Below are 16491 nucleotides of genomic sequence, written 5' to 3'. Positions count from 1 at the left end.
AAATGGTGGCTATTATAACAGCTACCACAACTTCAAAACAGATTATGCAAATAGAACATTCTATAATGATAACAAAGAAGAAAAGATGTGAACAGAACTGGCCTAAGAAGCACAGTAGGGGGAGTGTGAGCAGACAAGATGTGCTTGGAGAGGAGTGAGCAGCGTGGCATGGCTGGAGGGTGGGACTCCTGAGGAAATCAGAGAGTCTGATTCTTACTCTCCAGAACATGGAAAGCCACTGAAGGTATTTTGAAGAAAAATATTACAAGGCAAGACCTTTGCTTTAGGAAAATGACGGGCAAAGTGGAGGATGACATGAAAGGGAGAAAAGTAGAAACAGAGTAACTCGCTCAGGAGACAAGAGGATATGAAATGGAGCAAGAGCAATGGGGCTGAGGTGGAGGGCTGGATCTGGGAGGCATGGGGAGGGGCTGCGAGGCTGGTCCAAGCATCCAAGTGAAATCAGGGGGGAACCAGCATGGTGGGATGGAAAGGAATGGAGAAGACAGAGAAACCCTCAGGTGATCTTCATGAATAAAGACAGGAAGGGGAGGCTCAATATGATTTCAAGGGTTTGAGTGGGGGTCTAGGAGAATGTGAATTCCATTGCTGAAGAATGAAGAAAGAAAAGAGAGTTCAGTTCCAGACCAGGGGGGCTGCAGATGTCCAAGAGACATCCAAGAGACAGACCTCAGGTGAGAGACCTGGGCTTCTTATGAAGACTTCAGCATCATCGCCAGAGAGATGAGAATTGAGACGAAGGGGACTGAGTGAGAATCAGAGAGTTTAGGCCCTTTAAAATAATAATTTCTAGGAAAGAGCCTTAACAAATGTAAACACATTCACACAGGCCTAATAAGAGGGCAGAGTTTGATTAAAGAAAGGTTCCACCAGCAACCTGGAAATATGGTATTATGAAATACCATATTTCACAATATGGTATGAAAATGAGAGTAGTTATCTACAACAATCTAATTAACTTATAAAATTTGTAATTCCTATATTAACCTATAGAAATAAAAGCTAATAAAACTGATGGGTTCCTTCAGCCACAGAAATTAGAACTGGTCAAAACTCAATGCTTCTAAATTTCTGCTATGAAATTTAAATCTTTTTGTATCAATAAATATCCAAACAATTTAAAAATATTGGTCTTTATTTACATATTGTATATCTCGAATAAGGCTGGGGGAAAAAGTTTCAACAGGAAGTCAGTAAATTCTCATAGATCTGCCTGTTGCTAGAACTTGGGGAGAGGGAGTTGTGTAGTCCTTGGAGATTGGAGTCTTGATGGCAGAACTTCAAATGTTCAAATCACTTGCCAAGGAAGTGCCACACTTGCTCTGTGTTTGAAATGGGGAAGAGGGTGTTGGGGAAAGGGTAAAGAGTGAGGGAGGGAGGGAAAGAGGGAGGAAGGAAGACAAATTTAATTCAGACCTTGAGGAAGTATTTAGGCAGAGAAAAACAATCATAAGCTTGGTACGACAGAGTTCCCTATTTCAAGTTACTCCCCTTTAAACTCTCATCCTAAGTTCTCTCATTTGGCTCAAGCCTTATATCAAACTGTGCTTAAAAACTCCAGAGCCTTCCCATTTTATTCCCTACATCTTTCTGGATCATTTTAGTCTCTACTAATAACACAGAGGTTAGTGTCCTAGCTACAGATTGAAAGGAAAACCTTGTACTGTAAAATCTGACTGCTTGTCAAATATCCAAAATGGGATAGTATTGCAAAGAAACAGTCTGTTAGTTTCCCATATAAGGAATATAACTTGCTTTCCCATGGAATGTCTACAGATCTGCTCTTTTCTACACATCGCAGAATGTGACACCGTAAATAGTTCTCATTTTTCCTCCAATTTTGCAAGTTGAATGCTCTTTTAATGTTTTATATTAAAACAAAGGGCCAAAATCTTGCAAAGTTTCAAAGATGAATGCTTTGTTTCTATGCTTATATTCTGAAATTTTTACTATACAACATTTTTACTTGTTTTTCACAACAGCTTCAAATAATGGTAACAAAAAATACAGTATTTTCAAACTTATTATAAATTTTGATTTTAGGATATTTAAATCCTAAAATGAGTGATTCTTTAAAATGGTAAGATAATAAAGAAAAATCTCCCAAATTCAGATATCTGGAGTCCATTAAATTTATCAGAACTACCTGAAACCTCTCAGTACTTCACCAAAAGTCACTAACACAATCAATTTTCAAGCCTAAAGGTAATATATGTGCTCCTTCTCATTTTCTGAAATTAGAAAAAAATTGATTTCATCTGGAAATTTTAATAAGTATTTTACTTGGTTTATATAATATCTAAAATAACCTATTATACTTTTTCTGGTTTCCCCCACTATAAACAAATTTATACACCTAGCTCTTCAAGAGCCAAAAACCATACCTTCTTCTTTACTTCCCTTATTTGGTGATGATGACACCTGAAAGATAAAAGCAGAGAAGAGTCCCTGTTATGAGTATCTGGATGTGGAAACCACATCCACAATTGTTTTGTTTTGTTTTTTTTCATGAAGCTATAGAACAAACCAGAACCTGAGAAAAGTAAGTACTCCTCTTTGCCTTTAATTATCATTGCTTCTTTCGGATAAACAAACCACAGACTTCAAGTCAAATAAAAAAAGCATGCTTAAAAATATTTTTTTCATTAACCCACAGGATACTGAGAATGCAAAGAGGAGAGGGAGGTTTTCTTTTGGTTGCCTCCCTGGCTGAGGACTAGAGGACAAAAATCCAACACACACCCTACACACACACACACACCCCCCCCCCCGCCCCCCCCCACACACACACTCTCTCTCTCTTTATTTAGCTGCTGTCTAGAGCATTTAAATTAATTTTTCTGTTTATTTCCATGACTGGGACAAGATTTTTAGAAGAAATGTAGTTAAATCTGTGACAGACAAGTTTGAAAGAAGGGCTTTTCTGAGATATCAGAATTTTTTTCCTAATTAAGAACAATACATTTTTTAGTTTTTTGGTTTTTTTTTTAACTTTTTATTTAGAGATCCCTCATCCATGGAGAGGAATGCACAAAGTCCAATCACCACCCAAGTTGAGAAATGAAACAGGCCAGGCCCTTCCCCAATCATAATGTTTTCTCCCCTCAGGAAACCACTACCCTGATTTTATGATACATATGAGATTCAAACTGATTAATCAACTTCTAATTCTCTGATTTTGCTCGCCCACAATAGGAAAGATCTGCTTCCAACCTTTGAGGTCTGGGGCAAAGGTACAAAATGGAAGACCACATACCATACACGTGAATACGTAAGAGTTATAAACCAAGCTAAGAAAGTGATAAGTGGAGTTTAGAGTAAGCTCCACCTTCCTATCTTGAGAAATGTACTTTTGTAATGACTTGGAAGTCCTCGTTTTGCATCCTAGACACCCCAGAGACTGCCTGAATACAGCCAAGTAAGGAAAGAAGGCACATGGCCCTCATCCTGCGCCACTTCTCTCCCATCCACAGGCTCCAGTTCCAGCCCATATATCTATGTACTCCCTCCACTGAAGAGCCTCCCCGTGTCCCCTGAAGAATAGTGAGCACACCGTTCACAAAGGAATGAGCATGGACTTGGGGGAGATGCCCATGAGGACCCTGGAAACACACCTGCAGCTATCTGGACAAAGAATCCCAGGATTCTGAGTAGCTAGAGGGTGGTATGGAATGGGGGGCTTGGCTCCTGATGAAGACACAGCTTTGGTCCTTTGGTCTTGCCTTGTGAGGATGGATATAACTGATGAAGGCCAAAGCAAAGTAGGGCCTTCCTTGCTTAGGTCCAAGGGCAGTACTGAATAAGAACAAGTAAGCAGGAAGAAAAACTTAAATTTCAACAACATTAAAATGGTCCCTGTGATAGTTAATGTGTCAACTTGGAGGGTGTTTGTAGTTGAGCTTAACATTTAAATAGGCTTTACTCTCAGAAAACCAGACTGCTCTCCATAATGTGGGTGGGCCTCAACCAACCAGGTGAAGGCACAAACAAAAAGACCCGCCTCTCCAAGCAAGAGATTTTCCAGCAAACTGCCTTTGAACTTCATCTGCATCCCTGGCTTCCCTCTGTCTCCAGCTCCTGACCTACTTAGCCGATTCTGGACTCACTAAGCCTCCATGATCACTGTTTACATATATCTATACATCCTACTGTTTCTTTGGAGAACCCTAATATATTCCTCTGAATCATAAACAGTTTAAAGTTATTTTTCTTTCTACTCTTTAAGAAAAAGGCTAATCAAATATACTTTATGTTCTGTCACAGATAAAGGATGTAACAATGCAAATAAAGAAAACCTCTGTATGAATTCTATGTAAAACCTCTTTGAGATTTCCAAGTACTTCAAAACAACAAGAAAAAATTCTATTCAGCTTCCTAGCACAGAGAAAATGCTTAACGATGGTTGGTTTGGAGGACGATGGAACTTATGCAAACCTGGGTGTGAAAGTAACATCACAGTATAAAAATTATACTCATTGAGAGTAGGCCTCTGGGATCTGATGGCTGTTTAACCACACAGAGAACAAGACAGAGTAACTTATTTATTCTTTGAAATTGGTATGCTCTTTCAATTGTGCAAAACATCTATAACAAAGTTTGTTGGAAAGTTAGCTGTTTAGAGTTCCTGTTTAAAATGAGCAGCTGCTTCTTGCTGGAGCTGCCAAACATTTCAGAGGAAAGAAACATGTAGTATATAGGCATACATCAGAGAGACTGTGAGTTTGGTTCTGCCACTGCCATAATGCAAATATTGTAATAAAGTGAGTCAAATGAATTTTCGATTTCCTAGTAAAGGTTACGTATACACTCTAGTCTGTTAAGTGTCCAAAGCATTATATCTAAAATAACAATGTACATAACTTAATATAAAAATTATTGCTAAAAAATGCTAACCATCACCTGAGCTTTCAGTGAGTCTTTTTTTCTAAGCAGTAGGTCTCAACAGTAGGCTTAAAATATTCCGTAAACCATGCTGTAAACAGACGTGCTGTCATACAGGCTTTGTTGTTGCATTTACAGAGCACAGACAGCGTAAAGTTAGCAGAATTCTTAAGAGCCCAAGGATTTGCTGCATGGCAATGAAGTCACCAGTTATATGAGCCCTTGACAAGCTGGCTTGTCCTTTGAAGCTTTGGAAGCCAAGCACTGACTTCTCTCTTGCTTTGAAAGTTGTAGATAGCATCTTCTTCCAGTAGAAGGCTGTTTCATCTACACTGAAAACCCATTGTTTGGTGTTGCCTCTCATTAATTATCTTAGCTAGACTTGCTGCTGACTTGCTGCGGCTCCTTCTCCATTAGCACCTGCTGCTTCACCTTGAATTTCTGTGTTACGGAGATGGCTTCTTTCCTAAAACCACATGAACCAGCCTCTGCTCGCTTCCAGCTTCTCTTTGCAGCTTCCTCACCTCTCTCCGCCTTCACAGAACTAAGAAAAGTCAGGGCCTTGCTCTGGATTAGGCTTTGGCTTAAGGGAATGTTGTGGCTGGTTTGATCTGTCCAGACCACTCAAACTTTCTCCATAGCAGCAATAAGGCTGTTTTGCTTTCTTATCACTTGGGTGTTCACTGCAGTAGTCAAGAACTTTTCTTTGCATTGACAGTCCGGCTAATTTTATGAAGAAGTCTAGAATTTGGTCCCGTCCCAGCTTTCAACATGTGCCTTCTCCATGAAGGCTCTTAGTTGTTTTTAGCTTTTGATTTAAAATGAAAGACATGGGACTCTTTCTTACCTGAACACTCAGAGGCCACTGTAGGGTTATTAACTGGCTTCATCAATATTTTGTGTCTCAGGCAATAGGAAAGCCTCTCTGAGCCAGACAGGGAACAGCCAGATAGTGGAACAGACAGAACACACAACGTTTGTCCACTACGTTCACTGTCTTTTATGAGTGTGGTTTGTGGCAGCCCAAAATAATTACAACAGTAACATCAAAGCTCCCTGATCACAGATCACCATAACAAATATGGTAATAAAAAAGTTTGAAATATTGTGAGACTTACCAAAACATGAGAGACACAAAGTGAGCAAATGCTTTTAGAAAAGTGGCATTGAGCCAACAGACTTGATTAACACAGTTACCACAAACCTCAGTATGTATACAATGCAGCATCTGTGAGGCACAATAAAGTGAACAGCAATAAAATGAGGTATGCCTGTATAAAATAGGGTAACTGAGCAACTTCTCATTAACCTAAAAAGTATTAAAGAACAGAAATAAAAAACTACTCTAGCTGAAGCATAGATCATAACATTTCATTTAAAAAATAATTCTCAGGGGCACCTGGGTGGTTCAGTCCGTTAAGCATCTGCCTTTGGCTCAGGTCATGATCCCAGGGTCCTGGGATAGAGTGCTGCATCGGGCACTCTGCTCAGTGGGGAGCTGCTTCTCCCTCTGCCCCTCTCCACCCCCTGCTCGTGCTATCTTCCCCTCTGCACTCTCCCTCTCAAAAATAAAATATTATTATTTTTTTTTTTTGCAGAATGTTATTTCTTCATTGTTTTCTTTTAAGATTATTTTTATTTTTAAGTAATTTCCACACCCAACGTGGGGCTCAAACTCTCAACCTCAAGATCAAGAGTCATGTGCACAAGGAGCCTGGGTGGCTCAGTCCTGAAGCATCTGCCTTCAGCTCAGGTCATGATCCCAGGATCCTGGAATCCTGCTCAGCGGGGAGCCTGCTCCTCCCTCTCCCACTCCTCCTGCTTGTATTCCCTCTCTCCCTGTCAAATAGATGAATAAAATCTTTACCGAGAAACAAAAACAAAAACAAAAAACAGTCAGGTGCTCTACCAACTGAGCCAGCCAGATATCCCCTTATTTCTCCAATCTTAAAATATATTTCTTGGTTAGAATATACCCAGTATGTAAAAAGCCTTATAAAAAAGAAAATAATAAGTCGAACCTGCAGAGATAAGAACTCATGGTCTGGAGGTTTTTTTTTTGTTTTGTTTTGTTTTTACATTTTTCCATGTTAGCGAATGCCAAAAGAAAAGCCAACATTTAAATCTGTAAACAACAAAGGGTTCATGAGACACATCTGCTCTTCAATTCTTCACCTACAGTCAATGGCTTCCTGATTCTTGAAGTAACAGCAAACCATACCTGCTTATAAAAAGTGGAAGAACTAAGAGCAGCACAGAGGAGCACCTAGTGACCCAATCCCAACTCTGTCAGGAGTCACCACGACGTTTTCATGGCAAGAAACGAAGAAACCATTTTCAGCTACTTACTGGGGAAAACTGGGCACCCTTGAATCAACTAATATAAATTCTCTGCAAAACAGTACTTTTTATGCTCTCATTCTAAAAATGCTATCTTCTCTCCTTTCCCCACTCCAAAAATACTTCTCATGAATACTCATATCTTTCTTTCAAATTAATCTAGAGTTTGCATTACCAAAGTATTCCTCTTTCTTTTACCCACCAAAGAAAGCTTCTCTAGCTTCTGTCCCAATTCATGCTTAAAATGTATTTTAAGTTGATATGAACCACTAATATAACCACTGTGTACTTAAGGGTCTCTCCTTCAAATAACCCTTCCAGGTCCCTACAAGCATCTTCGACTGCAGGTGACATCTGTTCAACTTAATTAACATGGTACACTGACTGAAACAATGTAAAACTGTGGGTTTTTTTGTTTGTTTTTTATTTGTCAGAGAGAGAGTACACACAAGCAGGCAGAGCGGCAGGCAGAGGCAGCGAGAGAAGCAGGCTCCTAGCCAAGCAAGGGGCCTGATGCGGGACTCGATCCCAGGACCCTGGGACCATGACCTGAGCCGAAAGCAGCGGCTTAACCAACTGAGCCACCCAGGCATCCCTGTGCTTTCTTATATGAGAATTGATACTCTCTCACTTTATTATAAGGGTTCAAAATTAAAGCGAAAAAAGGTCCCCATTTTTCATTCAGTTATAGCAGGGTTGTAGCTGAATTTTATTTTCTTGAATATTCTCTTCCTGAATTATTATATTTCCAAAGTTCATAAGGCATTTGCTGTACATTAGTTTTACTTTTACATTTCTTTTCTGATTTTTGCTTTAGAAACCCAACAAAATATGACCAGTTCTTAGTTATCCACAGACAAAAATGTAGAGTTAGAGTAGTTATGTAAGTTTAACCTACTTCCTTTTCCATTCAATAATGTATATAATTGGCTAGAATCAAACAAAATGACTGACCTTATTTTCATTTGTTTTATTCCCCTTTGAGTAGTGATGCAGAATGAGCTCTCAAGTTAAAAAGGAACATCTTGGGCACCTGGGTGGCTCAGTGGATTAAGCCTCTGCCTTCGGCTCAGGTCATGATCCCAGGGTCCTGGGATTGAGCCCCACATCGGGCTCTCTGCTCAGCAGAGAGCCTGCTTCCCTCCCTCTCTCTCTGCCTGCCTCTCTAATTGTGATCTGTCTGTCAAATAAATAAATAAAATCTTAAAAAAAAAAAAGGAACATCTTTATGGTAATCCATTATTAAAATTTTTAAAAATGTCTTTTCTTGATAAATCAGGATCTGGTTCTAGTGCACAGTTCTCTAAGATTCAGCTAAGGAGTCCTGACATCAAACACAAAATCACTGTCCCAAATTTCATACAACACTGTGGATATCACTGCTTCACTAAAGAAATAAAGTCTACCAAATATAGTCAGTACATTTTTAATTAAAGTAGAAATTTCCTCCTTATTCTTCTCTTTCAACGCACTGCTCTTGAACCTGTGAACTGTCACCATGGCCATCTCTGAGCACGGGGTGCTCCAGGTTTGCCTGAGGCTGCCAAGGGAAGGTATAAAGCAGACTGCCGCTGCTGAGACTTCTCTAGGAGGTATTCTCTCCTCACAGTTCCAGAAGTTTCTAGTGCTTTCCAGCATTCCTGTGAGCTAAAGGTTCACAGTATCATGAGATTGGGTCCTTGAACTGAGCAGGAGTGTGCTTGCTTATTCTCTTTGCCCTGGATCCTAAATTCTAGGAATTTTAATCCCTGTGGCTACCAGGCTGTGTAGGGCCTTAGGAAAGTCTGGGAATTTCTTTAGCAATGAATGTGGTTCTTCCTCAGTCCTGCATACACTGAGTTTGTGTGTGCAACCTCACAAAGGTCAATTCTTTTTTCTTCCCCTCCAGTAAAATGACTACAGTCACCAAATACTAAAAAAACCCTACAAATTACCTAATTCAAACTTTCCCTAACTTCGCATGATGCCTAGAGGTTTTCCATTTCCTCAGAGAGCAGAATACAAGGAAAGTGCTTAAATAGAAGCATGTGGGAAAATTCTGGGGGAAAAATTCCCAGATGGGAAAAGTGGTTATGTATTAGAATAAGTTGTTATGTTGTGGAAACTAACTTCTCTTTCCTCTTCCCTTTCTTCCTGTTTAAGTCTCTGAATATAGGACGGATTCTCACTGAATAATCTGAAGTAGTCACAATGACTTTTCCAATATCCAACAATGGGATGGGCTACCTCATGAAGGAGTGATATTCTCATCACCAGAAGTATTCAAGAAGCTGGAATAGAAGGGATTTTTTTCCCCTCTGTGGTCAATTTAATTCAACAACATTCATGTCAATAGTGATGATAAAACCACAAGGTGTATTGAATACTTTCCAGCTGTTTCACATTTTACCTGGATTATATCACTCAATGCTCTACAATAACTCTTACAAGGAAGATATTATTCTTAGTTCCATTTTATAAAGAAAGAAACCAGGCATAAATAAGTTAAATAATTTGCCTTAAGCTATGAATGAAAGACCTGATATTTGGACCTAGACAGTCTGACTCTGGAATTTTTTTTTTTTTTTTTTTTTTACATGAAGAAACTCACTGGACTAACAACTGACATAAAATATTTATAGTATCGCTTAATAAGTTTTGACAAATACACACTCTCGTAAAGTCATTATCGCAATCAAGATAATAAACATATTCACCACTATCCCCAATTTCCTCCTGTCCCTATAGGAGAAATTATGAAACCTTTCCTTCCTGGCTCTCTCCCAAACTTTCCAACCAATGATGTTTTGTGTCGCTATACGGGAGCATTTGCCTTTCCTGAAATTTTATATAAATGGTATGATATAATATGTATGTCTGCCTTTTCTCACTCGATATAATATTTTTAAATGCAGCCATGTTATAGAATGTGTCAAATAGTCATTTCTTTTTATTGCTGAGCAGTACACCCACACTGAACACACAATCTGAATATACCGCAATTTATCTATCCATTCATCTGTTGGTGGACATTTGGGTTGTTTTCACTTTGCCTATTAGAAAGAAAGCTGAGATAAACATTGGTGTACAAGTCTTTGTTGGACATATATTTCCATTTCTTTTGGATAAGTATCTAAAAGTGGAATGGTTAGATCATATGGTAGATATATGCTTAACTTTTCAAGACAATGCCAAATTGTTTTTTTCCACAGTGGTTTTATCATTTTTCATTCCAACCAGCAGGCTATGAACTACCAGTTCCTCCACATTCTTACCAACAATGGCCAATCTTTTACATTTTTCGCTGTTCTAAAAAGTGTGCATAAGCATATCACTGTGGTTTTTAATTTATATTTCCTCAAAGACTAGTCAAATTGAGCATCATCTCACATGTCTTCAGTACGTCTGCTGTGGCAAAGTGACCACCAAAGTAGTTTGCGCACTTTCTTTGGGGGTGAGGGGATGTTTAATTTCTTATTAACGAATTGTGAGAGTTCTTTATATATTCTAGTACAAGTCCCTTTGTCAGGGATATGATTTTCAAATATCTTCTCACTGAATGTGGCTAGTCATTCTCTAAAGAGCATTTTTATAGAAATTTTTAATTTTGATGAAATTCCACTGATCATTTTTAAACTTAAGTTAATGCTTTTAGTGCCATATCTAAAAAACTTTGCCCATCTAACCCATGATCAAAATTGGTTTACAGTTTTATGTTTTAAGCTTTGGTCTAGGATACATGTTGGAAAATTATCATATATACTGTGCAAGGTTTGGACTGAAGTGAGGTTTCTTTGGTACCATATGGAATAATAACCAACTGTTCAAGTACTACTTGTTGAAAAGATTATCATTTTGAAAATCAGTTGTCCACATATATGTAGGTCTATTTCTGGATTTGGTTTCATTGATTTGTCTAGTTTTACACCATTACTAAAGTATCTTGATTACTGTGGTTTTATAAAATGTCCTAAGATTAGGAAGTTACTATTCCAACTTCCTTCTTTATAAAGTTGTTTAGTTCATTTTAGGTCTCCATATACATGAGTTTGCTAATTTCTATAAAACGGTGTATTAGAATTTGATTGGATTACACTGAATCTATAGATCAATTTGGGAAGTACATCATAATCTGGGTCTTCCAACCTATAAACATGATATATTTACATTTACAAATATATCTATTAATTTAGTTCTCTGATTTCTGCTGGTAATGCTTTATAGTTTAAAGGTTCTTCCCATATTTTTTCCAGATTTATCCCTAGGTTTTTCATACCTTTGATGCCATTACAAATACCATATTTACTTTTAGTTTCCAACTGTTTATTGCTAGCCTATAAAAACAAACTTGTTTTTTGTATTTTGATCCTGTATCCTGCAACAAACGTTAAAATCACTTATTCTGGTAGCTTTCAGGTAGATTTTACTGAATATTCTACATAGACATAGACATAGACATTCATGGATCTTCCTTTGTAAGACGAATGCCCTTTCCTTTCCTTCTTCTTCTTGCACTGGCTAGAACCTACAATGCTGAATAAAAGTAGAGAGAGCCAGCTCAGCCAAGCGTTGTGTTTATGGAAAGATTTTAAGTACACATTTAATTTGTTTATGCCTATTTCTTCTTCAGTGAACTCTGGTAATTTACATATCTCAAGGAATCTGTCCATTTCATACAAGTTGTCAAATTTACTTGTATAAAGTTTTTCACAATATTTTCCTATTGTTCTAATAGCTGTAGAACCAGCAGTGAAGTCACTTGATTCCTGATGCGAAAGATCCGTCTTCTTTCTTTTCTTTCCTGATCATTCTGGCTAAACATGTAGCAATTTTATTGATCATTTCAAAAGAACTAGCTTTTGCTTTTACCAATTTTCTCTATTGTTTTCCTAGGCGTTCAAATCTTTAAAATTATTAATACTTCAAACATGCAGAAAATGCAGAGACTATTGTAACACCTACCTAACTCCCTACACTTTTAAAAGAGTTAACCTAATTTCAGAAACTTTACAACTGAAGTCTCTTTTTTTCTCCCTACTCATCTGAAATAAAAATCGTATTTATTTCCCTCTCAGAACTTGTAACTACCATTCGAATGCTGGTGTTTACTGTTCTTATTTATGTTTCTAAAATGTGAACACCCTATCAGTTTGTACCCATAAAAATATATGGTACTGCTTTGGGTGTTTTGCATACTATGCAGTACGTCTTGCTGCAAAAGCTTTCTCTGCCCCACACCGCACTTTCAGGTTTTATCCATGCAGAGTCGCACAGTTCCCATCTCCCTGTGGCATAACACTCCACCATATAAATATACTATAGTTTATTCCCCCAGCTCTTACCATAGACTTTTATTCAGTTTCCAGTTTTGCCATGTCTGATCACATAAACACACATATTAGTGTCTCTGGGAGAGCAATTTCAGAGTACTGGGTTTTAAGTATCTTCAACTTTACTTATAATTACTTAATTGCTCTTCAAAGTAGTTGTACCAATTTACACTCCCATCAAACATATCAACAAGTATGAGATGTCTCCTTTCCCCATTTGCTTAAAAACACCTGGAAAATCAGACTTTCGCACATTTGCAAACCTGGTAATCATGAATTTATATTGTCTTAGCTTGAGCTCATTGATTATTGGTGAGATATAGCAAATTTTCACGTTTACTGGCCATTTGTAAGTATCCTCTTTTGTGAACTGTCCATTTATATTGTTTGCCCATTTTTTTCCCTACTAGATTATCCTTTTCTTGTTGATCTGAATAAGCTGTTAAATCTTGCCATTTACATGCAAATATATTCCCCCAATCAAAGGCTTATGTTTTGTTTTGTTTTTAAAGATTTTATTTATTTGACAGACAGAGATCACAAGTAGGCAGAGAGGCACAGAGAGAGAGAGGAGGAAGCAGGCTCCCCGCTGAGCAGAGAGCCCGATGTGGGGCTCGATCCCAGGACCCTGGGATCATGACCTGAGCCGAAGGCAGAGGCTTTAACCCACTGAGCCACCCAGGTGCCCCAAAGGCTTGTGTTTTGACTCAGTTTATCGTATCTTGTAACTATTTACAGGGTTTTTTTTTTAAACTTCATTTAAATTTATCAATTCTTTCTAGGTTATTCTGGGCCCTTTATATTCCATATAAATTTTAGGATCATCTTGTCAAGTTCAATTAAAAATTGTCAGTTCATCTGTGTTTAGAAAGGTATTGACAAAAGCATATCATAGTATTCCCTTCTGATTATTTAAATATCTCCTATGCCCATATTTATGTCTTTAATTCTTGATATTTTTATTTGCACTTTCTCTTTCATCGTACTTCCTATAATAGTTTGTCTATAGTATTATTCTTAAAAAAAGGAACCCAGCTTTTGTTTTAACTGATCCTTGCCACTATGTTTTCTTTTTTTTTTTTTTTAAGATTTTATTTATTTACTCAACAAAGAGAGAGAGATTACAAGCAGGCAGAGAGAGAGAGGAGAAAGCAGGTCCCTGCCGAGCAGAGAGCCAGATGTGGGGCTTGATCTCAGGACCCTCAGATCATGACCTGAGCCGAAGGCAGAAGCTTAACTCACTGAGCCACCCAGGTGCCCCTATTATGTTTTCTTTCATTAAACATTTGCTGTAGGGGTGCGTGGGTGGCTCAGCTGGTTAAGCATTCAACTCTTGATTTCAGCTCTTGATCATTCTGACTAAAGATGTAGCAATTTTATTGGTCTCAGGGTCATGAGACTGAACAGTGTGCCAGGCTCTGTGTTGGGCATGGAGGCTGCTTAAGATTCTCTCTCTTCCTCCCCAAACTAAAAAAAATAAAAAATAAATAAATGGCTCTACTCTTTGTAATTTTCTTTCTTACATTAAAAGATAAGAAAAAGAACAGAGTAATTATTGAGTTCAGTATTTGGCCTCTCAATTTTTATTTCTGCTGTATCATTTTAGTGCTTTCAAAAACTGTTTTTGCTGTATTGTGCAGGTTTTGACATATAGTGATTCAGCTGTCATTCAAGTATTTAATGATTCCTTACATTTTTTTTTGAGGTATAACATATTCAGAAGTGTTGTTAGTTTCCAAACATATGGTTTGGGTTTCTTCTTTTAATATTTTCATAAATGATTAGTAACTTCATTATATATAGACAAGAGAATGTTGTCTACATGACATCAACTCTGGCATTTTTTTTTTTTTTTTTGCAACTCTTTTTGTGGATGAATACTCAATTTTTGGACATGTCCACATGTAGTCAAAAAAAACTATTCATTCTCTAATTATATGTCCATTAGATTAAGCTTGTAAACTAAGCTTGTAAAAATATTTACATACAGTAAAGGATCCTAAAAGTAGCATCCTAAATCCCAGCAGTCAAATAAATTGTCATCAATAGCAGCTAATATTAGATAGATCTGGAAGGCAAATCACATGATGTGTGCACATATATACACAAACAGTCTTTGTTCCATATAAATGCTCCGAATCTTGCTCCTGGAAATAAAGCTCCAATTTCTAGTCATACCATCCTCAAGAACTGCCAAAGTCTCATATTTTTTTGGCTATAAACTTACATAAAGATTAAAAGAAAGACACAATATCTCCAAACGTGAAATTGGGTGGTCCTGTGGCTGAACTATTACAGACTGTTAACTCCTGTTGCCAGAGAAATATGCTGTGGCCCAGACTCCCAGGGTAACAGGGCAGTGTTCTCTGCCTCTGTGGGTCCCCAGTGTGTAGAGATCTGCACAAGTCTTGCTTTTGACACAGCCTTGCCTTTCATGATGATAAATAATCAAACATCTATATTCATAAACAAATTCTCCTAATTCTTTTGATCATTTTGATTCTCCTTATCTTCTTCAGATCTACTATCCTTCTTAACACCTGACCTATGCATGACAATCACTTCTGCAGCTATTTTCTGTTATCTTTCTCAAATACTTCCAAATAATACTCATCAGGTTGTTGGCTTTTATTCTGTCTTGGTTATAATAACAATATTCTTCCTACTTGACCTGTACATATTGTCAGGTAACTGTTAATAACGATTTTTTTTTATCTCAGTGCTACTTAGACTTAATTATGCTTTGATCAATACATATTCAGGAATATATGCTTCCTGTAACAGTTCTATTAATTAATCCCTGTCTTTTCTTTTTGAATTTGAAAGTATCCGTTTGCCGAAGCAGTTAATTTATCCAAAAATCTCACCTAATCAACTCATCCTGAGCATTCTATCAATATAGATCTTGTTGATTAAACTTGTTAGAATGTGTTCAGTCATTCTAATAAGTCCACTAATAAACTCTGAGGTTGTACTTTGATTCCACATAATCCCAGGATTGATGTGGTCAGAATGTGAACAAGTCTGATAGATAACTTCAATGTCTTAAGTTATTTTGAGCAACCAAAGGACAAACAAAAACTAACAGTACTCTGACATCAATCCAATGCTCAGTATACAGCAAAACAGGGAGATCTGGGAACATATACCAGAATAATTTTGATTCAAAGATCTCAGTGTGGTTCTGAAAAGATGAAATGCCAAGTCAAAATACTTCAACTACAAAGAATTTTGTTATTACAAGTTAATAAAATTCTCCCAAGAAAGTATTATCTAAGCTGGGTTTGAATCATTAGATGCTAATAGATCAATTCTCTGACTTACACACTTTTAATGCTGAAATCCCATATACAATAAGCTCCATTATAAGTAGTGAAGGCAGACTGATTTCTCTGCACTTGGATTTTCTGTGGTATTTCTCAGTGAAAAATCAGTTTAGCACTTTCTTCGTTATTATGAAGCACAACAAAGTTACCACACCATGTAATTAAGCCTGGATGTTAGGGTTTCTGCTCTAATCTTGTTACTCAGATCTACCTAAATCACATGCATAGCCTCCAATTATTCTTTTTTCCAAGAGGATTATATTCCTACTAATATGATAGAAGACAAATAAAAAACAGGATATAAGACAGAAACCTTAATCTTCTAGTTAATTTTAAGACAAGAATCTATTATACCTATCATTTATAAATCCCAAACTAAAAGTCTTAATTTGAGAGAGAGACTACTTGGACAAAGATACAAAGTTTTTTGTTTTATTTTTCTTCTTAAAGAAGTATAATAAATACTGATGAGAACTAAGTTCAGAATATAACCTACATATATATACAAAACTGAAAACGTGGGGAAAATAAACTGATACTGTATCCTGCATTACTAATAATGGCTTCCCTGATCTTCCCTACCTCCTATAATCTGTCTTCACCAATGCAGCCAG

The 16491-nt window shown here is 37.3% G+C and overlaps 1 protein-coding gene across 3 annotated transcripts in view; it reads right to left on the bottom strand.

Moving 5' to 3' along the window:
• Nucleotides 1-1138: 1138 nt before the first annotated feature.
• PPA2 (inorganic pyrophosphatase 2) overlaps nt 1139-16491 on the bottom strand; it is a 98026-nt gene continuing 82673 nt past the window's right edge. For all 3 annotated transcript variants that reach the window (XM_045996664.1, XM_045996675.1, XM_045996655.1), the window contains 2 exons: nt 2406-2442; nt 1139-1343 (listed from right to left, as the gene is read on the bottom strand). In XM_045996664.1, coding sequence (XP_045852620.1) covers nt 1315-1343; nt 2406-2442 — 66 coding nt within the window. In that variant the 3' untranslated portion in view covers nt 1139-1314. The remainder of the gene's footprint in view (nt 1344-2405; nt 2443-16491) is intronic.

The sequence above is a fragment of the Meles meles genome, chromosome 2 (assembly GCF_922984935.1).
Source record: "Meles meles chromosome 2, mMelMel3.1 paternal haplotype, whole genome shotgun sequence".
Lineage (NCBI taxonomy): Eukaryota > Metazoa > Chordata > Mammalia > Carnivora > Mustelidae > Meles > Meles meles.
This window is presented reverse-complemented; position numbering and strand designations above follow the sequence as displayed.